Raw genomic sequence first — 26,765 nt, forward strand, 5'->3', positions numbered from 1 at the left:
CCCTCACAGGCAGATATGTGGACACCACAAAATTCTAGGAAGACTCAGGAGTTACAGGCAAACAAGTAAGGCAGAAGCAAGCTTATTCTGAGAATAGTTATGCCTCCAAATTGGTCCCTGCCTCTCTTCTCCCACAACTGTAGAAGATGAGACAGTTTATTCCCTAGAGAAATTAAAGCAACGAGGCCTTGGACTGGGAATACCAAAAATTGTAGAGGGTGGAGATGAGGGTGGAAAGAAAGAAAGAAAGAGAGAGAGAGAGAGAGAGAGAGAGAGAGAGAGAGAGAGAGAAAGAAAGAAAGAAAGAAAGAAAGAAAGAAAGAAAGAAAGAAAGAAAGAAAATTATAGCATGCTTTCTGAATACTGACATCACCCCTCAGGACCCCAGAACATTTGAAGCCATATCACCCACTCCTACCCCAGACCAGACACTCAAAGATTCTTCCCTGAAAAGCTGTATGATCCCAAAGAGAAAAATCTATAGATCCTCAGGCAGAGGGTTCCTCAGTGAAAAAGACTGCAACCATCTGAGAGGGAGGCAAACTAGATTCCACGCCCTGTCTATGAGCACAAGGCTCCTGATTAGCATTATTAGAGTACCTAACTTATATGTATCAATAGATGGCCAAGGATCAGCAGGCATTTGAGGAAATGGAAACCATGCAAAGAGCAGAAGGGAAACCTTCAACAGCAACTGACCTCCATAATTAACAGTCCCAGAAAGATAAAAAAATATCTTATCTATAAAACAAGAAAAATATGCTCCCCAAAAAGGACAAGCAGAGAAGGGCTCTTGGAAATCAAAAATGAAAGCCAAAATTTCAAACACTAATATGAAGTTTAGAAGATTAAGAAATCATTTAGGAAGTATACTTCAATACAAAAAGACAGATAATAGGATTGCCCATTTAATAAATGAGTTTTCATACTATCATGCATCAAACTAGTATGTAACACTAATTTATTCAATGAATTGCTAAAGTAATTACCGATTTAACTAGAAGTAGTGATAAAACTATCCTGGGAAGATAAGAGATACGAGAGCTAAATTATCATCTACCATAATAAGAAGTCAACTAGTAGTTTCTAAATTCAAAGAATCAAGAGAACAGCATAAGGACATTATTTAAAATTATGGAAATAACATAATACCAAAGAGCCAGAAGTTGTTGTCTCTGATGCAGGAGATCAAAGGATTGGGAAGAAGACGCCAGGGGGTTGTTTAAGTACAATGTGCATGTACCTTAGGTATGTGCATACATCCCACTTTGATAAAAATAGAACTTAATTTTAAAAGATCAGCATGACACCATCCTTGATCTGAAGGAGTTTATACTGTGGGAAGAGACATGCAAAACAATCATAGTAGCACGCAATACACAACTCAACAGAAGCAGACAATCTGAACAACATAGTGGATCTTATCTCAGTCAAAAAAAGGGTGCTTGTGAGACAAGGGGACACCTGAACTGTGGTTTCAGAGGATGGAAAAGGGGTCACTGGTTGGAGAATGATGAATGTTTCCCCTGTCAACAGTCTACACATGTAAGTTTTCTTTCTAAAACCACAAGTGATAACATTCCATAAACACACTTTCATACACCTTGCTTTTTTTTTTTTCCCACTTAATACCTCTTGGAGACCATTCCTCAGAAAGCCCTTAAAAAAAGCTTTCAGTTTCTCAAGGATCTTTTACTGAAGTCTTACATAAAAGGAAGATAACCTATTTTTAATATACTAACTCCTAATTTCAATTGCAACTACAACACATGCTTCTTATTAAAAATTCAACACTATGAAAAATTAAAAATAAAAAGTAAAAACTTTTCCATTGTTCTTCCATTCCCACTTCCCCAAAATAAGCACTTTGAATTTCCTTCCAGACCTTTTTCTATAAAAATAAAAATGCACATACATGTAAATACTATTCAACTAACGTTCCATGCATCTACTACAGCTTATACTCACACTAGTCTATACACATAAAATACACTTACGTTATTTAAAGTCTCTTAAAGTCAAGGATTCTGTGATGAGAAACTTTAAACTTTACTGCATGTCAACTTACCAACGCAATCACAACACTCATCCCAAAGGGTCCCAAGACATAACATACACTCCTTACAGCAGGAACAATTCCCTTCTCCAGGTCGGCACTGGCAGAGCTCCTGGAAATAAGATAGATGTTCAAACTTAAAATTTCAAACAACCATATTTAAAACTGTTAGTTTTTTGCAACAACCCCCCCATATATGCATGTATAGTCATTTACTCTTCACACAATTTTTTATTCAAGATCATTAACTGTTTGTAAGAACATAAATATCTACAATGTCAAGTAGATTTATATTTTCTTTTGGATGCATTCAGTGATCTATTTTGGATGCTTTTATCTTATTGTGAAACCAAAGAAAACCTTTTACTTTATAACCCATTACTTTACCCCCTACACTACCTTGAAAAATAGTTGAGTACAAGCACAAAACCTGCTTTTCAGCTATTAGACTCATTGTATAAATTAAATGAATAGCCAGCTTGTAGCAGGAGCTGTGCTTTCTCAATACGTGGAGTCTTTCAAAAACTGCTATTTTTATTGACCTACAACATATTAAAAGAGTGTGCTTGGTGCAGCAGACTATTTAAAAGAAGGCAGCAATTATTTCCTCCCTATGTCCACCCACCCTCTTTGCAATGTAACTTTGCAGCTCTTCCTATCAAAGGACAGTGTCTATTTCCAGACTAACTTTAATCAGCAGAATTTGGTGGAAATGACATCGTGTGAGTTCTGAGTCTGGGTCTCCATGGCACTGAGTGCTTATACTCCTCCTCTTAGAACTTCTCCCAGCTGCCATGTGTAGCCTGGAAGAAGGCCACATGGGCAAGTTGGTCCATTGGACGCCTTCCTCTCTCATCCAGCCTCCAACCAACCAGCAGCTGACAATGGACATAAGAATGAGACCAGAAAAACCATACAGTTGATATGGGCCCAAATGGCCAACCCACAGAAATAGGAGCTAAACAAATGGTTACTGTTTTAAGCCACTAAACTTTGGAGTCATTTGTCACTCCACAAAAGCTAATTAATACAGCTTGTTTCTCAAATGAAGCTCCCAGGTAATTCCTCTAGCCCCCTTGCCACCAGACAACCACTCCTAAACAAACCCAACATAAAGAGAATTCTGTAGCCACCATTGCCTACTTAGCTTTCCCTGGCTTATGAGATACCATATACATTTTTATTTTTATTTATTTACTTATTTTTGAGAGAGAGACAGAATGTGAGCAGGGGAGGGGCAGAGAGAGAGGGAGACCCAGAATCCAAAGCAGGCTCCAGGCTCTGAGCTGTCAGCACAGAGCCCAACGTGGGGCTCAAACTCACAAACCATGAGATGATGACCTGAGCCAAAGCTGGAAGCTTAACTCACTGAGCTACCCAGGTGCCCCAAAGATACCGTATACATTTTGAAAAAAATTTAACATAGCACATAATATTCATTCCTATTAAATTCGTCTTATTACATTTCTAGACTACTGGAGTCACTCCAATGTTCTAGTATGACATGATTTTTTGCACCCTTGATATTTAATTCCTTTTTTCTTCTTCTCTAAAAGTTCCCTAGCTATTTCACAGCATTTTCGGCAGTCGACACTTGTACTATTTTCTAACTAATTAGAAAATTAGATTAGTTTGATCCCGATGTATACCTGTGACCTGATGATACATGCAAGTAGTAGTATTTTAGTTCTTCAAAACTCTGTACAATCAAGCTGAATTCATTTACTGCAGACCTTCGGTAACTTTGCTAAGTCTATTAGAAAGAGAAGGACTAAAAGGGAAGGGACTTCCTGAAAAGTACAGATGCTTCATCATAAAACTGGGATGCTTGATCCAGAAAAGCTCAAACATACTTGGAAATTTAGAAAACCAGAGTTGCCAAAGATCTATTTTGTGACTGGTTTCTCCATAAAAACCTGTCTGTCCTGTCTTCGGAACAAGAGAACATTTTCTGAGTACACATGGTGCTTTTAGGATACTTTTTGTTTTTCAGTTTTAGAAAGCTTGCCACTTAGTCACAAGAAATAAAGCTTCTTTCAAATATTAATTTACTTTATACATAGTGTCCCTTTATTCTCTAGTTGCTTGTATTTACATTATCTATTTAACTCAGGAGAAGCAAACTAGAAAGTAACAAATTTATTCACAGAATACGTCTCTCCTTTTTCCATCTATCGAAGCTTCCAAATAGCTTATTAAATGAGTTACTGTATATCATGCTAAATAATGCGGAAATGAATGTCAATGCAATGGCATCCAGTCTGAGTCATTCGAGCGTTCATTATGCCTTTTTACCATCAGGTATCTGCAAGGTGTTTTCAATTGGAATGAAAGGGTGGTGATACTTTAAGATTACTGGGAACTAATGGAAGGTTAAAACTAAGGCCATTTAAAAGTCGCTTCAACTTGCCTGGATTATGTAGCCCTCAAGATTAAATCTATTTCATGCCCTCTTAATAGATGCTTGTACTTTTACATGTCAGTGTAATGGAATAATGTACTCTAGCAATATGCTTAATAATTTATAATTTACTGATAGAATATAAAGGGAGAGGCTATAGGAAGCTAAGACATGAGGGAAATAACTTGAAGATAAGCTTTATTTCTGCACTATTAAAATAACAAAAGTGCAGGCTAAGACTTTCTTGGTAAAAATTACTGCTAAAACTGGTTGAATGCCAGGTAACAGTTGCCAGCTGATATTTTCCTTTCTTTCCATTTTACTACAGAAACGACTGAAAATTCCTTGCCTTAATAAAACAAACTTACCCACATAAATTAAGACATTTTACAGAGCAAATAGGCCTCAAAATATATCAAAACATCTCTATTCTTCATAGCTCATGTCAGCATTCTTTTCAGGAGACTGAAAACTAAGGAAAATGAGATCACATCCTCAAACCAACCTTTTAGTCAGCATTTGCACCTTTTCAATTTTCAAACAGACCATTTCTTATTTTCCAGGAGAAAATTCTAGGCAAATTTAATATATGGCATTTAGGATCTCAAAAACCTCACTGTAGGTCAAGAGAGCAAACATATATGGAAACCGTTTGCTTTATGACTATTGCTAAGTCAAGAAAAAAAATAGCAATGAATTTCCATGTGTAAATCATGATGAATAACAACCATGTGTGGCTCACCATGCAATTTATTCCTTCCTAGTCACTTTACGTGTCTTCCAAAATCACATTATTGAATGTTTGGTCATAAACATCTTTGGAAATATACACTGTAATTTTCTTTACAGCACAAGAAAACTATGGTTAGGATGAATGTTTCTAAAAAAAAAATGCTTCTAACGTGCTTTGAACGCGATTATTGGAAATACAAAAGAAAAAAAATCAACTCAGTATGTAACTCTGTGATGAATCAAGGATCACAGAAAACCATTAAAAATTCCTTTTAAATTAAGCAGTCTCACTCATTTAAAAAGAAACGTTTAGCTTTAACAGTTTTAGTTATGAAGACATAAATGAATCTTCAGTAACCAGAAAAGCTTTCCCAAAGAGGCTACAGTAAAGATAACAAAGATGCTTTAAGAAAATTTAAGTATTTTGGGGTCACCTGTGTGGCTCAGTTGGTTAAGCATCTGACTTCAGATCAGGGCATGATCTCACTGTTTGTGAGTTCGAGGCCAAGAGGCACATATCCTGCTTGGGATTCTCTGTCTCCTTCTCTTCCTGCCCCCCACCCCCTCAAAACAAATAAATAAACATTTGAAAAAAAGAATTTTTTTAAGTTTATTTACTTGTTTAGAGAGACAGAGTGTGAATGGGGGAGGGGCAGAGAGAAAGGGAGACACAGAATCCGAAGCAGGTTCCAGGCTCTGAGCTGTCAGCACAGAGCCCCACGCAGCTCCAACTCACCAACCCTGAGATCATGACCTGAGCCTGAGCCAAAGTCTGACGCTTAACTGAGCCACCCAGGCGCCCCAAAAAATTCTTTAAAAAATTTTAAGTATTTTTTTAAACTATAAAACACTGAAAAATATATACTAGAGAAGGAAAAACACCCAAGCTTCACCCACTTTGGCAAATTCCTACACATTTCTAGCAAAATAATGACTGTATGCTCTGCTGATCTAAAAAAATAAGCATTTCCCTCTCATAAAAATCTGTCAACATAATTTAATAACTGCATAACAGTATATTCAAAATTCAGAAATAGACCTTAAATCCCGATCCCTTCCACATCTGTTCACTTTTTTTTTTAATTTAAAATGTGTTGTTTTTAAATGCCTGCCAGGGGGTGCACTGGGGCTGCTCTGCCGCCTGTAGCACCTCCAGAGCCATGCGGCAGCTTGGCCTGGGCCTGGCTCGTCAGACCCAGACACCTTGAATGACCCCACGTGTGGGTCGAGGAGGTTGAGAAGGTCCAGGTCTCGCTGTAAACAATGCTCCTAGGAGCCAGTGCACAGGCAGGTGCAGACGCAGATGTATGTGGTTGGGTACCGCCTCTCCGGGGGTCCCAGTTTCTTATTCTTTATCAAAAGCTTAATCACTCTCTTCTATTTTTCTATTATTTTAAAGTCTCTGGTACTTAAGTAGAAAATATGGTTGATTTTTGAGATGTGGAATTTTTCTGTTTGGACTGGGTGTTTATATATTTTACTAACCTTACTTGACCAAACTTGAGTACCACTCAGTTGAATGGAACATGTGATCACAGCCTAACACAAAGTTCACAGAAGTTCAAAATAAAGACTGATTCAGTGCTTCCACTTGTTTACTGCTACTACCTACCCTAAAGTTCCTAAGCAGGTTTTATGTAACACTAACAGGCACTGTGCTAATAATCATTTTATATGCATTATCTCAACTCTCGTAAAGCCCCTTTCAAGGCAGTTATTATCCTCATTTTTTAAATAAGAGTATAAAATTTGTGTATCGTTTCCTTAGTAAGAAGCTGAGATTTGACCCCAGTTTTGGTTATTGCTTTTTAAACATTGCAATGAGAAATACAAAGCTTATTTCTTATTAATTTAGCATTTCAATAATTATAGTTATTACTTTCTTAGAGAGAATGAACCCATAATTAAACTTAGATAATCCTTTAGGTTGTTTAATCAAAGGCATTATTATATCTTTCACTCTCTACCCGAATACAATTAGAAGTGCTATTGCCCAAGTTTAATCATTGTTTGTAAAGGTAAAGTAAGTATCACTGGCTAAGAGTTGCAAAACCAGTGAGTTGGAATTTAATACTTAATTCTTTTGTTGCTTCAGCTCGTTAATGACCATATCATCTGCTTGCCTACTCTGCAAGTCTTGGAGAAAGTGTGGATGTTGCTCATGGCACAGATGAGAAGGCTGAGAAGGGATAGGTTAGCAATTCGTCTGAGTTCCCACCACGGGGAGGGACACTGACATCAGGTCTTCTGACCAGGCTGTTCTACCGGCACTGCTCTTCCATGCTAGAGTGAGAGTGACATGGGATAAGACATCTTTTCTCTGCGTGAAGTACTGTGCTAGATGCTAAGTATAGTAATCACATTGTTCAGTAAATTTATGATAGAAAAAAATCAAAACTTTATACTAAAGGGGAAACAGAGATGTATACATTTGGGCTATCCTATATTGACCAGCATGAGTGTTCAGCCAGAATTTGGTAAGCTGCTTGAAAACTTTATATGAAATGAAAATCTGGCAGGATGAAAAGTTTTGGGAAAGAGTCTAATAATTTAAAATGTATTTTATTACCTTTGTGTTAGAAAAATCTTGGATATCTCAGAGAATTTCAAATCTTTGAATGCCAGAATTCAGAGATTTTTACACAATTATTCAAGCAAGAGTCAATCAAGTCTACTGTCTATACCATAAAGGTTTTGGTGAGATCTTAAACTCTGTGCAAAATAAACAGGGAGAGAGGGTAGTATTCATCTAAGACTAGACTTGAAGAGATAAGTTCATAATTTTATGAACTTCCAAATTTCCAGGCCAGCAGTGAAAGCTAATAACTCAAGGAAGAATCTTGTTTATATTCTGGTGTTGTTACTGATAAATATTTCCATTCTCTAACTGTTGCCAAGATCTAGAAATCTATTAGCACTGTTCTTAAAACAGGGAAATAGGGGCGCCTGGGTGGCTTGGTTGGTTGAGCGTCCGACTTCAGCTCAGGTCATGATCTCACAGTCCGTGGGTTCGAGCCCCGCATCGGGCTCTGTGCTGACAACTCAGAGCCTGGAGCCTGTTTCAGATTCTGTGTCTCCCTCTCTCTCTGCCCCTCCCCTGTTCATGCTCTGTTTCTCTCTGTCTCAAAAATAAATAAACATTAAAAAAAAATTAAAAAAAAAACAAAACAAAACAGGGAAACATCATCACTGAAAAGAACATGACAGGCATAGACAGGAAATGACCTGGATTTACAGGATCTAGATTTAAGTCCTAACCCACAAACTGTAGCGTGTAATAGTGAGTCTTAGTTTTTCAGTCATAAAAAGGGGATGAGATGGTGGATTTTCCCTTACAGGCTTTGGCGTCCAAGTGAGATCTGAGGTCTTTGGTGACCCAGCAGTCCTGCTCCTAGGTATTTGCTCAAGAGAAATTAAAACATACGACCACACAAAGGCCTATAAGTAAAAGTAAATATCTTAGGAAGTTCTAGCCACAGCAATTAGAGAAGAAGAAAAAGAAATAGAAGGCATTCAAATTGGTAAGGAAGAAGTAAAATTTTCACTCTTTATAGATGGCATGCTACTATACATAGAAAACCCTAAAGACTCCACCAAAAACCTGCTACAACTGATAAATTAATTCAGAAGATGGAAGGATACAAAATCAATATGCAGAAATCTGTTACATTTTGATACACTAATAATGAAGTATAAGAAAGAGAAATTAAGAAACTCATTCCATTAAAAAATGCGCCAAAAAGAATAAAATACCTAGGAATAAACTTAACCAAGGAGGTGAAAGACCTATACTCTGAAAACTATAAAACAATGATGAAAGAAATTGAAGATGAGACAAACAAATGGAAAAATATCCCATGCTTATGGATTGGGAGAAGAAATATCGTTAAAGTATCCATATTACCCAAAGCAATCTACAAATTTCATGCAATCCCTATCAAAATATCAACAGTATTTTTCACAGAACCAGAACAAATAATCTTAAAATTTGTAAGGAACCACAAAAGACCCCATATAGCCAAAGCAATCTTGAAAAAGAACAAAACTGGAGGTATCACAATCCCAGATTTCACGATACACTACAAAGCTGTAGTAATCAAAACAGTATGTTACTGGCACAAAAACAGACACATAGATCAATAGAACAGAACAGAGAGCCCAGAAATAAGCCCATAATTATTTAGTCAATTAATTTTTGACAAAGAAAGCAAGAATATACAGTGGGAAAAAAACAATTCCTTCAATAAATGGTGCTGGGAAAACTGGACAGCTACATGCAAAAGAATGAAAGTAGACCACTTTCTTACACCATATACAAAAATAAACTCAAAATGGATGAAAGACTTGAATGCAAAATCTAAAACTGTAAAACTCTTAGAAAAGAACATAGATAGTAATTTCTCTGATATTGGCCAAAGCAACATTTTTCTAGATATGCCTCCTGAAGCAAGGGAAACAAAAGTAAAAACAAACTACCAAGAGTATATCAAAACAAAAAGCTTCTGCACAGCAAAGGAAATCATCAACAAAACAAAAAGGCAACATAGTGAATGGGAGAAGTTTTTTACAGATGACATATGTGATAAAGGGTTAATATCCAAAATATATAAAGAACTTACACAACTCAACACCAACAGAGAAATGCAAATCAAAGCCACAATGAGATATCACCTCATACTTGTCAGAATGGCTAAAATAAAAAACACAAGAAACAACACGTGTTGGCAAAGATGTGGAGAAAAAGGAACCCTTTTGCCTGTTTGGTGGAAATACAAACTGGTACAGCCACTGTGGAAAACATTATGGAGATTACCAAAAAAAAACCCTACAAGTAGAATTACTGGATGATTCAATAATTTCACTACTGGTTATTTACCCAAAGATTGCAAAAACACTAATTTGAAAAGATATATGTACCCACTATGTTTACTGCAGCATTTAAAAAAATTTTTTTGTAACATTTACTTATTTTTTTTTATTATTATTATTTTTTAATGTTTTATTTATTTTTGAGACAGAGGGAGACAGAGCATGAACGGGGGAGGGTTAGAGAGAGAGGGAGACACAGAATCTGAAACAGGCTCCAGGCTCCGAGCTGTCAGCATAGAGCCCGACGCAGGGCTCGAACTCACAAACCGCGAGATCATGACCTGAGCCGAAGTTGGTCGCTCAACCGACTGAGCCACCCAGACGCCCCTAACATTTACTTATTTTTTTTTTTTTTTTAATTTTTTTTTTTTCAACGTTTATTTATTTTTGGGACAGAGAGAGACAGAGCATGAACGGGGGAGGGACAGAGAGAGAGGGAGACACAGAATCGGAAACAGGCTCCAGGCTCTGAGCCATCAGCCCAGAGCCTGACGCGGGGCTCGAACTCACGGACCGTGAGATCGTGACCTGGCTGAAGTCGGACGCTTAACCGACTGCGCCACCCAGGCGCCCCCATTTACTTATTTTTAAGAGACAGAGTGTGAGTAGGGGAAGGGCAGAGAGACAGGGAGACACAGAATCTGAAGCAGGCTCCAGGCTCCAAGCTTTCAGCACAGAACCTGATGCAGGGCTTGAACCCATGAACAGTAAGATGAACCCATGAGCCAAAGTCATACACTTAACTGAGCCACCCAGGCACCCCAATGCAGCATTATTTACAATAGCCAAGATATGGAAGCAACCCAGGTGTTCACTGATACATGAATTAATAAAGGAGATGCAGTACACACACACACACACACACACACACACACACACGCAGTGGAATATTACTCAGGAATAAAAATGAATGAAATCTTGCCATTTGCAACAACATGGATGGTTCTAGAGGATATAATGCTAAGTGAAATACGTTAGTCAGAGAAAGACAAATACCATATGATTTCACTCCTACGTAGAATTTAAGAAACAAAACAAATGAACAAAGAAAGAGACAAATCAAAAAACAGACTCAACTATAGAGAACAAACTGATGGTTACCAGAGGGGAGGCAGGTGGGAGGGAATGTGTGATTTAGGTGAAGGGAATTAAGAGTACACTTACCATGATGAGCACTGAGTAATGTGTAGAATTGTTGAATTACTATATTGTACACCTGAAACTAACACTGTATGTTAACTCTACTGGAATTAAAATTAAAAAATAAAAATAAAAAAATACCCCCAGCAACATACAAACAAAGCTAATTAAGTAAATGCATAACACTTAAGCATCAGTAATCAACAAAGCTTTTTATAAAATGTTTTAATGTTTATTTATTTTTGAGAGAAAGAGAGAGAGCATGAGTGAGAGAGGGGCAGAGAGAGAGGGACACACAGAAACCGAAGCAGGCTCCAGGCTCTAGCTGTCAGCACAAAGCCGATGCAGGGCTCTAACTCATGAATCACAAGATCATTACCTGAGCCAAAGTAGGATGCTTAACTGACTTAGCCACCCAAGCGCCCCAGTAATAACAAAACATTGAATGGTACCTATGCTGATAGTACTTTTACAGACTTTACTTAGAACAAATGGATATTTAAACACAAACACATAAAATAAAACATCCTCAAAAATTAATCTTTATGCAAAAGCATAATTATTATTAGGTTACAATAAATCTGTTTTGATATATTAGCACTATTTAAGGAGGACATCAGACAAACTTTCAAACTTGGCACAGCAGCATGTAATCTGAGTCTTATTATCATGGTGCTCTTTATAATTTTGATTGGTACACCTTTCCCTGAAAATAATATAAACTTAAGTGAAACACTACTGAAAACAGAATTCATTCTTTTAGAGGCTAAATAAATCAGCAAACAAGTTCATGTATATACCTAAATATATCTAACGGTACCCATTTCTTATATAAGTAAACATAGTCACAAAATTTTAATCCTACTTACTTTAAAAGTGCCCCAATGAACATCTTTAAAATAATCCAGATGGGGTGAAATGAGACTGGACTGGCTACATGTGGATCACTGTTGAAGCTGATTGATAAGCAAGCTGGGTACGGGGGTATTTTACTATACTCCCTGTTTTGTGCATATTTGAAAATTTCCAAGGGTCTCAATGAAATCCTCATCTTTGTTTTAATATAATAATTCAACAGGTGAAAAAGCCAATGAAAATAAATTTTAGTTTACTTTTGCAGCTACTCTAACTGCATTAAACATTTGAAGGGAGAGAATGACTTATTCTTCACTTAAATTACATCAGGCCTAAGTCATTACTTTTGGACATTAACTTCAAAGGTTTCCATAAAGTGTTAACTGAAGCAAAACAGTACAACCCAGCAATAGCACTACTAGGAATTTATCCAAAGGATACAGGAGTGCTGATTCATAGGGGCACATGTACCCAATGTTTATAGCAGCACTCTCAACAATAGGCAAATTATGGAAAGAGCCCAAATGTCCATCAACTGATGAATGGATAAAGAAGATGTGGTTTATATACACAATGGACTACTACTTGGCAAAGAGAAAGAATGAAATCTTGCCATTTGCCACAATGTGGATGGAACTGGAGAGTATTATGCTAAGTGAAATAAGTCCAAGAAAGACAAATATCGGATGTTTTCGCTCAAATGTGGAATTTGAGAAACTTAACAGAAGTCAATGGGGGAAGGGAAGGGAAAAAATAGTTTCGAACAGAGAGGGAGGCAAACCATAAGAGGCTCTTAAATACAGAGAACAAACTGAGGATTGAAGAGGGGGTGGGGGGACGGGAAAATGGGTGATGGGCATTGAGGAGGGCACTTGTTGGGATGAGCACTGGCTGTTGTATGTAAGCAATGAATCATGGGAATCTACTCCTGACGCCAAGAGCACGCTGTATACACTGCACGTAAGCTAACTTGACAATAACAGTACAAAATGATTTGCAACCATAACTTTTAAGAGCAGTGAAGCAGAATGAAGAGGAAAAAACACTGTAGTAAAATAAGGTAATGTCTTTTTGAGGAAAGAAGAAACAGTGTATATTGTAAACTAAAATATTACTAGTATAGTAACAAATCAAGATAAGTATAGCAAGAGACTAATGTGGAATTTAGCACTGAATAAAAAAACAAGGAAGAGAAAGAGAATTTTCTACTTTACTGTGATTAAGAAGAACTGAAGTTACCTGAAGTACTTATACATATGTGTGTGTATACATACATATGCATATGTACATGTAAATTTATATATTTTTAAAAATAGGCTTCACACCCAGCACAGAGCTTGAATTCATGACCCTGAGATCAAGACCTGACCTGAGATCAAGAGTCAGACACTTAACTGACTGAGCCAGCCAGGTGCCTCTGAACTACTTATATTTTTAACTTAAGACAAAATACACTTGTAGAAACTAGATTAATAAAAAGTTATTTAGGGGCACCTGGGTGGCTTAGTAGGTTAAGAGTCTGACTTCGGCTCAAGTCATGATCTCACAGTTTGTGGGTTCCAGCCCCGCGTCAGGCTCTGTGCTGACAGCTCAGAGCCTGGAGCCTTCTGTGGATTCTGTGTCTTCCTCTCTCTCTGCCCCTCCCCAACTCGTACTCTGTCTCTCTCTGTCTTTCAAAAATAAATTAAAAACGCTAAAAAATTTTTTAAAAAATAAAAAGTTATTTAGAAATTATAACTTAGTTCAGAAAATCTAAGATTTGACAGTTAATTTTTAGAATAAAAAGCTGATTGTTGACTTAATAGAAGAAAGTGTAAAATATTCAGATAACCAATAAAGTGCTAAAGTAATGGATAAATAATCTCTGAACATAAGTTTTAATATTTTTATGAAATATAATGTTTATATCATCCCCAATATGACCATAAATATTAGCCAAAGAAGCACTCACATGTCAAAAGGCGTTTTTCTGTTCATAATACAAAATAGGTCTTGAGATTTCTGGGGTAGAAGCATACTATGAATACAAATTTTAAATCTTCTTTTCACAGAAGAAGAAAAACTAGTAGAGATCTTGTTAAAAACAAAATCTTATATAACCACTTTTCCCCCTGAAATAGTACAGCTAAACCACTCATTATATGAGCAAGGAAATACACCACGACGACAATTTTACTTTCTTGACGTTTAAAGTTAGATTTCTTTCCTGCCAGAAGCAAAAAATAAATATTTATATAGGGACCACCCTTCTGCATAGCAACTTGTAGGAGTGGCAGAAATGACCACGCTGCCTTGCAACCATGCTGGTAAAAAATATTTACATGACCATGAACTTCCAGGGAAAGTGTTTTATACTTGGTCATTTCATGAGTTGCAGAAGGCTCAAACATAAACAAATGTTGTGACTTATCCTGATAGCACATCATTTCAACACTACAGATGACGTTCAAACCAAACCAAAATAACAAAAAGAGAATCTAAATTCCCTCGACAAGGGAAATAATATCTTTCTTTGAACTTCTATAGCATTGCCTTTCTCAGAGTACTTATTTCCCACCTTCATTTCTGTACCTGTTGTTCTTCCATAGTTTAAGGAGAAAAGTTATCTAACGTTGTCATCTAAAATGTCAACATGCAGACTTTCAATGATAACTTAGCATGTGCAATGGAAAGCAAAATCCCAGTAATTTTTAACCTTTCTAGGACCATCAACCACTTTGAGAACCTCCTGACAGTTATGGACATTTTTTTCCAAGAAACTGTACACATACAATTTTGAATATAATTTTGGGTATCCCCTGAAGCCTTTAAGGGATCCAATGACCCCAGTTAGCAATTCTTGGTACATGAAACACCAGTAGCAAATCTGTTCTTCAACTTAAGACAACAGAAATAAAAGAGGACATTAAAATTAAAGTTCATGTTTCTATCAGACGAGTGGTTACCACCCCCCCCCACACACACACATAAAAGAGCAAAAGGAAATGAAAACCCACCCATCACAACCACAGCAAGAAAACTGGCCAATCAAAACTAACTAACTAACTAACTAACTAACTAACTAACTAACTAAAAACATCTCTCCAGGAAAATGAACAGCCTTAGAGCAGAGAACACATTCCAGCACCAAGGGCTTCCCTGCCCCTGAAGTGATACCTTCCAGTCTGTGTATGTCAGCCCTGCCTATGCTATCTCCCAACCAGGCTTTTTTTTTTGCCTCATTCTTAACTATAATAGAAAGCTAAGGAACACCATACATTTGAGGAAAGCCTGCCACATGAAAGAGATATAAACTAAAAGAAAAAACAGTCTTAGAGGAAAAAAGAAATCCAGGTAACAAAATGGGGAGGGAGGTGAGAAACATACACGCTTCCACCTCTGCCAACAAAACTTGTAATAAGTATCCTCAGAAATATCTGAGAAAATACTGCATTCAAAAGCAAGTAAAAGTGTTAATATAAAAAACTGACAAGTCGAAAATAGGACATTCTTGGAATTTAAGAGTTATTACTAAAATTAAAAAATTCAATTAAAAGAGTTCAAAGGTAAAGTCAAGGAAATCTCACAGAATGCAGAATAGGAAGGTGAGAACAGATTTAAGATCTACAACAGTATATATATATATATATATATATATATATATATATATATACACATATATATACACACACATATATATACACATATATATATATAAAATAATGTAATTCTTATTACATATATATTTGTACCCCCCTTTTTCTCTTTCTTTCTTTCTTTCTTTCTCTGTTATGTTTGTTTAATCAGGCATTTTTACTCTATTCTTTTTATACCTTTTCTAAATCTCCTTCTTTTTATTTTCCTTTCTCTTCCTCTGGATTAAGCCTTATAGTTTCTTTGATTCTCTGCTTGTTTTTTTTTCCAGTGTTACTTCAATGAACAAATCAAAGCACACCTCGTGGAAGGTCCAAACAATCCACCACTACCAGCAAGTAGAAGCTTTACAGAGGACCGAGCAGTGGGATTGAGCAGTCAAATACACAACAGCAGATAGCACGCAACACACTCCAAAAACATTTCCTGAAGTGGCAGGCCCTGGACAGTGTATGATCCCTTTTTAATATAGTAGTTTTTGCAGGTACAGGACACATAACAAGCTATTAAACCACGTAAAAGACAGAAACCTACCCAAACTGACAAAACTGAAGAATTCTCCTCAAAAGAAATTCCAGGAAGAAACGACAGCCAGAGAATTGCTCAAAATAAACAACATATCTGAACAAGAATTTAGAGTAACAGTCATAAGACTAATAGCTGGGCTTGAAGAAAGCATAGGTGACAGCAGAGAATCTATTGCTGCAGGGATTAAAGACCTAAGAAATAGTCACAATGAATTAAGAAGTACTATAAATGAGATGCAAAATACACTAGATACAGTGACAGCAAGGATGGGAGAAGCAGAGGAGCAAATAGGTGAAATAGAAAATAAAATTCTGGAAAATGATGAAGCTGAAAAAAAGAGGGAAAGGAAATTACTAGAACATGAGGGGAGAATTCGAGAGCTAAGTGATTCAATGTAATGAAATAATATCTGTATCATAGGAGTTCCAGAAGAAGAAGAAAGAGAGAAAGGGGCAGGAGGTTTATTTGAACAAATTATAGCTGAGAACTTCTCTAATCTGGGGAAGGAAACAGGCATCCGAGTCCAAGTGGCACAGAGAACTCCCTTCAAAATCAACAAAAACAGGTCAACACCACGGCGTATCATAGTGAACCTGGCATAATACAAAGATAGAGAATTCTGAAAGCACCTAGGGACAAATGGGCCTTAACCTACAAGGGTAAACACATAAGGGTTGTAGCAGACTTGTCCACTGAAACTTGGCAGGCCAGAAGGGAGGGGCAGGAAATATTCAATGTGCTGAATAGGAAAAATATGCAGCCAAGAATCCTTTATCCAGCAAGGCCGTCATCCAGAACAGAAGAGATAAAGGCTTTCCCAGGCAAATAAAAACTAAAGGAGTTCATGACCACTAAACCAGCCCTGTAAGAAAACCTACAGGGGACTCTGTGAGTAGAAAACAACAAAGGACCAGAGACAACACTACAAGCACAAAACTTACAGATAACACAATGACACTAAATCCATATCTTTCAAAAATCACTCTGAATGTAAATGGACTATATGCCTCAATCAAAAGACATAGGGTATCAGAATGGATGAAAAAACAAGATCCATCTATTCGCTGCCTACAAGCGGCTCATTTTAGACCTGAGGACACCTGCAGATTGAAAGTGAGGATGTGGAGAAGCTTCTATCATGCTACAGGATGTCAAAAGAAAGCCAGAGTAGCCATACTTTATCAGACAAACAAGATTTTAAAACACAGACTATAACAAGAGATGAAGAAGGGCATCATATCATAATTAAGGAGTCTATCCATCAAGCAGAGCTAACAATTGTAAATGTTTATGTCCCTAACAAGAAAGCACCCAAATATATAAGTCAATTAATCACAAACATAAATAAATGTATAGATAATAATACCACGATTATAGGGGACTTGAATACTCCACTTACAACAATGTACAGATCATCTAGGCAGGAAATCAATAAGGAAATAACAGCTCTGCATGACACATTGGACCAGATGGATTTAACAGATATATTCAGAATTTTTCATCCAAAAGCAGCAGAATATACATTCTTCTTTTTTTTAATTTTTAAAAAATTGTTTTCAATGTTTATTTATTTTTGAGAGTCAGAGAGAGCCAGAGTATGAGTAGGGAAGGGGCAGAGAGAGAGGGAGACACAGAATTCAAAGCAGACTCCAGGCTCTGAGCTGTCAGCACAGAGCCCGACATGGGGCTCAAACCCACGAACCATGAGATCATGACCTGGGCTGAAGTCAGACACCCAACTGACTGAGCCACCCAGGCGCTCCAGAATACACATTCTTCTTGAATACACACAGAACATTCTCCAAAATAGATCACATACTGGGTCACAAGACAGCCCTCAAAAAGGATTGAGATCACACCATGCATATTTTCAGATCACAGCACTGTGAAACTTGGAATCAACCACAAGAAAAAATTTGGAAAGCCCCCAAATACATGGAGGTTAAAGAACATCCTACTAAAGAATGAATGGGTCAACCAGGAAATTAAAGAAGAAATTAAAAAACATATGGAAGCAAATGAAAATAAAAACATGACAGTCTAAACCCTTTGGGATGCAGCAAAGACAGTCCTAGGAGGAAAATACTTTGCAGTCCAGGCCTATCTCAAGAAGCAAAAGAGGTCCCAAATATACAACCTAACCTCACACCTAAAGGAACTAGAAACAGAGCAGCAAACAAACCCCAAAGCCAGCAGAAGAAGAGAAATAATAAAGATTAGAACAGAAATAAACAATATAGAATCAAAAAACAAAAACAAAAAACAAAAAAAACAATAGAACAGATCAATGAATCTAAGAACTGGGTTTTTGAAACAATGAACAAAATTGATAAACCCCTAGTCAGACTTCTCAAAAAGAGAGGACCCAAATAGATAAAATAGAAATACAAACAATTATTAGAGAATACCATGAAAAATTACATACCATCTGGACAATCTGGAAGAAATGGACAAATTTCTAGACACTTACACACTACCAAAACTCAAACAGAAGAAATAGAAAATCTGAACAGACCCATAACCAATGAAAAAATTGAATCAGTTATCAACAATCTCCCAAGAAATAAGAATCCTGAGCCAGATGGCTTCCCAGGGGGATTCTACCAGACATTTAGAACAGAGTTAATATCTATTCTTCTCAAGCTGTTCCAAAAAAATAGAAATAGAAGGAAAGCTTCCAGATTCATTCTATGAATCCAGCATTATCTTGATTACCAAACCAGATGAAGACCCCACTAAAAAAGGAGAATTACAGGCCAATATGTCTGATGAACATGGGTATGAAAATTCTCAACAAGATACTAGCAAATAGAATTCAACAGTATATTAAAAGAATCATTTGCCATGATCAAGTGGGATTAATTCCTGGGCTGTAAGGCTGGTTCAATATTTGCAAATAAATCAACGTGATACATCACATTAATAGAAAAGAGGCTAAGAACCATATGATCCTGTCAATAGATGCAGCAAAAGCATTTGACAAAATACAGCATCCTTTCTTAATAAAAACCCTCAAGAAAGTTGGGCTAGAAGGTACATACCTTAACATCATAAAAGCCATATATAAAAGGTCCACAGCTAATACCCTCAATGGGGAAAAACTGAGAGCTTTCCCCTTGAGATCAGGAACATGACAGCGATGTCCACTCTCACCACTGTTGTTTAACATAGTGTTGGAAGTCCTAGCTTCAGCAATCAGACAATAAAACAAAATAAAAGGTATCCAAATTGGCAAAAAAGAAGTCGAACTTTCATTCTTCTCAGATGACATAATACTCTACATGGAAAACCTGAAAGACTCCACCAAAGTGCTGCTAGAGCAGACACATGAATTCAGCAAAGTTGCAGGATATAAAATCAATATACAGAGATCAGTTGAATTTCTATACACCAATAATGAAGCAACAAAAAGAGATCAAGGAATCAATCCCATTTACAATTGCACCAAGAACCATAAAATACCTAAGAATAAAACTAACCAAAGAGGTAAAATATTTGTATGCTGAACACTATAGAAAGCTTATGAAAGAAACTGAAGAAGACACAAAGAAATGGAAAAACATTCTATGCTCATGGATTGGAAGAACAAATATTGTTAAAATGTCAATACTACCCAAAGCAATTTACACATTCAATGCAATCCCAATCAAAACAGCACCACCTTTCTTCACAGAGCTATAACAATCCTAAAATTTGTATAGAACCACAAAAGACTCCAAATAGCCAAAGCAATGTTGAAAAGAAAACCAAAGCTTGAGGCATCACAATCCTGGACTTTAGCCTGTATTACAAAGCTGTAATCATCAAGACAGTATGGTATTGGCACAAAGACAGACACATAGACTATTGGAACAGAATAGAGAACCCAGAAATGGGCCCACAAATATATGGCCAACTAATCTTCGACAAAGCAGGAAAGAGTATCCAGTGGGAAAAAGTCTCTTTAGCAAATGTTTCTGGGAGAACTGGACAGCAACATGCAGAAGAATGAACCTGGACCATTTTCTTCCACCGTGCTCAAAAATAAACCCCAAATGGATGAAAGATCTAAATGTGAGACAGGAAACAATCAAAATCCTAGAGGAGAAAACAGGCAGCAACCTCTTTGACCTCAGCCACAGCAACTTCTTACTTGACATGTCTACAAAGGCAGGGGAAATAAAAGCAAAAATGACCTCATCATGATAAAAAGCTTCTGCACAGCAAAGGAAACAATCAACAAAACTAAAAGGCAACTGACAGAATGGGAGAAGATATTTGCAAATGACATATCCGATAAAGGGTTAATGTCCAAAATCTATAAAGAACGTAACAACTCTTGAAAAACAAATAATGCAGTGAAGAAATGGGCAGAAGACATGAATAGACGCTTTTCCAAAGAAGACATTCAGACGACTACCAGACACATGAAAAAATGCTCAACATCACTCATCATCAAGGAAATGCAAATCAAAACTACAATGAGATAGCACCTCACACCGATCAGAGTGGCTAAAATTAACAATTCAGGAAACAACAGATGTTGGTGAGAATGTGGAGAAAGGAGAACCCTCTTGCACTGTTTTTGGGAATGCAAACTTGTACAGCCACTCTGGAAAAGTGTAGAGGTTCCTCAAAATATTAAAAATAGAATTACTCTATGACCCAGCAATACTAGGAATTTATCCAAAGGATACAGGAGTGCTTTTTGAAGGGGCACATGTATCCCAATATTTATAGCAGTGCTATCAATAATAGCCAAATATGGAAATAGCCCAAATGTCCATCAACTGATGAATGGATAAAGAAGCTGTTGTATACATACGCAATGGAATACTACTCAGCAATGAAAAAGAATGAAATCTTGCCATTTGCAACAAAGTGGATGGAACTGGAGGGTATTCTTCTAAGCAAAATATGTCAGTCAGAGAAAGACAGATATCATATGATTTCATTCATATGTGGAATTTGAGAAACTTAACCGAAGATGATAGGGGAAGGGAAGGAAAAAATAAGAAACAGAGAGGGAGGCAAACCATAAGAGACTCTTAAAACAGAGAACTGAGGTTTAATGGGGTCAGGGTTTGGGGGGTGGGGAAAATATGTAATAAGCACTGAGGAGGGCACTTGTTGGGATAAGCAATGGGTGTCGTATGTAAGTGATGAATCACAGGAATCTACTCCTAAAACAAGACTACAATGTATGTTAGCTAACTTGACAATGAAAGAAAGAAAGAAAGAAAGAAAGAAAGAAAGAAAGAAAGAAAGAAAATGAGACACCAATATACTCCTTTCAGAATGGCTAAAATTTAAAACATTGACAATGTCAAATGTTGACAAGGATATAGAACCACTTTGGAAGATAGTTTGGCAGTCCCCCCCCCTTTTTTTAACATTTAATTATTTTGAGAGAGAGTGAGAGAGAGAGAGAGAGAGCAGGAGAGGTGCAAAGAGAGAGAGGGAAAGAGAGAATCCCAAGCAGGCTCCACACTGTCAGCACAGACCCCAACCCAGGGCTTGATCTCAGGAACCATGAGATTGTGACCTGAGACAAAATCAAGAGTCAGATGCTTAACCAACTGAGCCAGTCAGGTGCTCCACTGGCAGTTTCTTAGAAAAGTAAACATACTCTTAGAATATGATGTAACAATTGTGTTTCTTGGTATTTACCATGAGCTGAGAATTTATGGCCACACAAAAATCTGCACATGGATATTTGCAGCAGCTTTATTCTTAATTGACAAAACTTGGAAGCAGTGGACAAACTATGATATATCTATAAAATACAATCTAAATCAGCAATAAAATGAAATTAGCTATCAAGCCACAAAAAGACATGGAAAAGCCCCAAATGTACATTGCTAAGTGAAAGAAAGCTGTCTGGAATGGCTATATACTGTGTAATTCCAACCATATGACAAATTGGAAAGAGCAAACTATAGAGACAGTAAAAGAGATTACTGGTTGCCAAACTCTAGGAAGGGGTCTCGGAGAGAGGTAGGAAGGATCAGGTGGGAAGCACAGGAGCTTTTCAGGACAATGAAACTATTCTGGGCCATACTGTAATCTCAGATATATGACATTATTCATTTGTCAAAACTCATAGAACTATACAACACAGAGAGTGAACCCTAATGGACTTCAGTTAATAATAGCGTGTCGCTACTGGTTCATCACTTATAACAGATGTACCAACTAATGCAAGATGTTAATAATTGGGGGAAGAGTGGGTGTGTCTATGGGAAAGGAGTATGCTGGATCTTTCTGCACTTTCTGCTCAATTTTTTTGTAAATCTAAAACTACTCTAAAAAGTAACGGCTATTAGTAAAAAAAAAAAATCCAAGGCTGGCTTTATTGCAGAAATTGACAAACTGATTTTAAAATTCATATGGTAGGTGTGCCTGGGTGGCTCAGTTGGTTAAGCATCTGACTTTGGCTCGGGTCATGATCTGCGGTTTGTGGGTTCGGGTCCAGAGTTGGGCTCTGTGCTGAAAGCTCAGAGCCTGGAGCCTGTTCCAGATTCTGTGTTCCCTCTCTCTCCGCCTCTCCCCCACTCGTGCTCTGTCTCTCTCAAAAATAAACATTAAAAAAATTTTTTTATTTTATTTTATTTTATTTTATTTTATTTTATTTTATTTTATTTTCTGTTCATTTTTTTTCAATATACGAAGTTTATTGTCAAATTGGTTTCCATACAACACCCAGTGCTCATCCCAAAAGGTGCCCTCCTCAATACCCATAAAAAATTTTTTTTTAATTCATAGGGTAATACCAGGAACCAAAAATAGTCAAAACAATCTTTGAATAGAACAAAATTGGGGGGGGGGGGCACCTGGTTGGCTCATTCAGTTAAGCATTGGACTCTTAGTTTTGGCTCAGGTCATGATCTCATGGTACATGAGATGGAGCCCCAATTTGGGCTCTGTGCTAAAAGCTTCCTGATTTCAAAATATACCACAATGCTACAGTAATCAAGAGAACATAAAGATAAACATATAAATAAATGGGATAGAAGTGAAATTTCAGAAATAAACTCTTATCCTTTTGGTCAATTACTTTCAACAAACGTGCCAAGAAAATTCCACACGGAAGAAACAGTATTCTCAACAAATGGTGCTGGAACAGAATAAAGTTGAATGCACAAAAATCAACTCAAAATAAATCACAGACCTAAATATAAGAGCTAAAACTATAAAATTGTCAGAGGAAAATATACAAGTAGATCATTGTGACTATTAGATCATTGGGACAAGTAGATCATTAGACTGTATCAAAACTTAAAGTTTCTGTATTGCAAATGATATCATCGGGAAGGTAAAAAGACAACCCACAAAATGAGAGAAATTACTTGCAACTCAGTTTTCTGATAAGTGATTTGTAGTCATAATATATAAAGAACTCTCATAACTCCACAATGAAAAAACAAATAAGCCAATTTAAAAAATGGGCATAGGTTCACTGGAATCCTCATACACTGGTGGTGGAAATGTATGCAGTCACTTTGGAAAATACTTCGGCAGTTCCTCAAAATGTTAAACACAGAAAATATGACCCAGAAATTCCACTCCTAGCTATATACCCAAAAGAAATGAAAATATATAGCCACATTAAAAACTTGTACATGAATACTCACGGCAGCATTATTCACCATAGCCAAAAAGTGAAAACAATTCAAATATTCATCAACTGATGAATGGATTAATTAAATACGGTATATCTATCTATACAGTAGAATACTATTCGACCATAAAATAATGAAGTACTGATAGTCATCATAACATGTGTGACTCATGAGAGAATTACGCTCAATAAAAGAAGCTAGACATAAAGATAACATATTATATAATTCCATTCATATTAAATGTCCTGAACAGGCATACAGAAAGATGGAAAGTAGAACAGTGGTTGCCTAGGGGTAGGGAGGAAGGAATGGGGAGTGACTGCTAATGAGTATGAGGTTTCTTTTTAGGGTGATCAAAATGTTCTAAAGGTAGACTGTGGTGATGAGTGCATAACTCAATGAATGCACTAAAAACCAGTGAATCACACATTTAAATTGGTGAAATCTATAGTATTAGAATTATATCTCAATAAAGCTGTTTTTAAAAACTAGGACTTAGAGCATCTATCTTAAATTTACAGTATCCAGAGTTGTAGAAAAAAAGGGAGAATATTGTTTAAAAATAATAATAAATGGGAATCTCCCAGTCTCAAGCTCAAAACAAAACCCCTGTTCCCTAAAAAAAAATTCATAAGGTGTCCGTCACTACGCCCACACAAAAAGACCCACACCAAGGATAAGGAGATGAAAGCAAACATTTCCAGAGAGAAGAAACAAACAGACTAACAAAGTCACCTACAGAGAATAAAAACCAGACTGGTAACAGACTTCTTACTACCATTATAGAATGCCAGTAGCATAAAGACAGTTAGGAAATGTCTTCGAAGTTACTAGGGAAAATAAAGTAACACAGAATTCTATATTCAGACAAATCATCAATCAGGTATAAATAAGGTGAGAGAATAAATGCATTTTTAAAAAAATTTATTTATTTATTTTGAGAAAGCATGGGTGGGGAGAGAGAGGAGGGAGAGGAGAGAATCCAAATCAGGCTCCATGATGCCAGAGCAGAGCCTGATACAGGGCTCGAACCCACAAAGCTGTGAGATCATGACCTGAGCTGAAACCGAGTCAGATGTTTAACCAACTGAGCCACCAGGCACCCCGAGAACAAATGCATTTTTTTTTTTTTTGAGAGAGAGAGTATGAGTGGGGGAGGGACAGAGAGAGAGAGGGAGACACAGAATCCAAAGCAGGCTTCAGGCTGTCAGCGCAGAGCCCGATGTGGGGTTCAAACTCATGAGACATGAGATCATGACCTGAGCTGAAGTGGGATATGCAACTGACTGAGCCACACAGGCGCCCTGAGAACAAACTCATTTTTAAGAGATGTAGCACCCAGAACATTACCTCCCAATATTGCCTTTGTTAGAAGACACTCTAAGGCATGTTACAACAAAATGAGAGTAAATTAAGAAAGAACAAGACACGAAATCAAAGAAATAGTGGAACCAGCTTAGGAAAGTAACAATGGGGATGCACTATAGGACAGCTTGAATCAGACCTAGAGAGCCATCAGTTAAGTCTGGAAACAATAACACTGAAGGCTCCCTTGGGAGGAGAACAGACTAAGAATTTAAAACAACATAAGGTATTAACGACTAATGATGCAAATCAAGAAAGACAATTAGAAATTCAAGAACAATAAAGTCATTCAAGAAAAGAAATGTAGGGGCACCTGGATGGTTAAGCATCTAACTCTTGATTTTGGCTGAGGTCATGATCTCATGGTTCATGAGTTCAAGCCCCTTGTAGGGCTCTACACCGACAATGTGGAACCTACTTGGGATTCTCTCTTTCTGTCCTTCCTCTGCTCATGCACACACACTCTTTTTCTCTCTAAATAAATAAATAAATAGATAGATAGATAGATAGATAAATTTAATGTTTTATTTATTTTTGAGAGAGAGACAGAGTGCAAGCAGAGAAGGGGCAGAGAGAAGGAGACAGAACCTGAAGCAGGCTTCAGAGAACAGAGGCTCAAACCCACAAACCATGAGATCATGACCTGAGCAGAAGACAGATACTTAACCAACTGAGCCAGTCGGTTAAGTTCCAACTTCAGCTCAGTCTGTTAACTGTCCAACTTCGGCTCAGGTCATGATCTCAAGGTTGGTAGAATCAAGCCCCATGTGGGGATCTGAGCTGACAGTACAGAGTGTGCTTGGGATTCTCTCTCTCTCCGTCTTCCTCTGCCCCTCCCCCCACTCAGGCACACACATGCACGTGGTCTCTGTCTCTAAATAAATAAATAAATAAATAAGCATTAAAAACAAAAAAAAAAAGAAGTGAAAATGGAAACTACCACTTGGAAGGTTAAAAGTGGTTCAACCTGAATAACAAAATGGAGAGTAAAAAGGATTACTCGAGGGATTGTTTTTCATCATGTATCCTTCTAACCATTTGACTTTTTAAAAAGGGACCTTTAGGAACTACACAGTCAGAAAGCAATGAACAAAATGGCAATAAGTACATATTTATCGATAATTACTTTAATTTTTTTTTTAACGTTTATTTATTTTTGAGACAGAGAGACAGAGCATGAACGGGGGAGGGTCAGAGAGAGGGAGACACAGAATCTGAAACAGGCTCCAGGCTCTGAGATGTCAGCATAGAGCCCGATGCGGGGCTCGAACTCACGGACCGTGAGATCATGACCTGAGCCGAAGTCGGACGCTTAACCGACCGAGCCACCCAGGCGCCCCTATCAATAATTACTTTCTTTAAAAGCTCCAATCGAGGGGTGCCTGGGTGGCTTAGTTAGTTAAGCATCAAACTCTTGATTTCGGCTCAGGGCATGATCTCATGGTTCGTGAGTTTGAGCCCAGCATGGGGCTCTCTGCTGTCAGTGCAGAGCCTGCTTCAGATCCTCTGTCCCCCTCCTCTCTGCCCCTCCCCTGCTCACATGTGTGCTCTCTCTCCTTCTTTCAAAAATAAAAAATAAAAACAT

The 26,765-nt window shown here is 37.2% G+C and overlaps 1 protein-coding gene across 2 annotated transcripts in view; it reads right to left on the reverse strand.

The window, feature by feature from the left end:
- TWSG1 (twisted gastrulation BMP signaling modulator 1) overlaps nucleotides 1-26,765 on the reverse strand; it is a 72,216-nt gene that overhangs the window by 33,816 nt on the left and 11,635 nt on the right. For both annotated transcript variants that reach the window (XM_060613253.3, XM_060613255.3), the window contains exon 3: nucleotides 2,069-2,168. In XM_060613253.3, coding sequence (XP_060469236.1) covers nucleotides 2,069-2,168 — 100 coding nt within the window. The remainder of the gene's footprint in view (nucleotides 1-2,068; nucleotides 2,169-26,765) is intronic.

This window comes from Panthera onca, chromosome D3, assembly GCF_046562875.1.
Source record: "Panthera onca isolate mPanOnc1 chromosome D3, mPanOnc1 haplotype 2, whole genome shotgun sequence".
Taxonomy (NCBI): Eukaryota; Metazoa; Chordata; class Mammalia; order Carnivora; family Felidae; genus Panthera; species Panthera onca.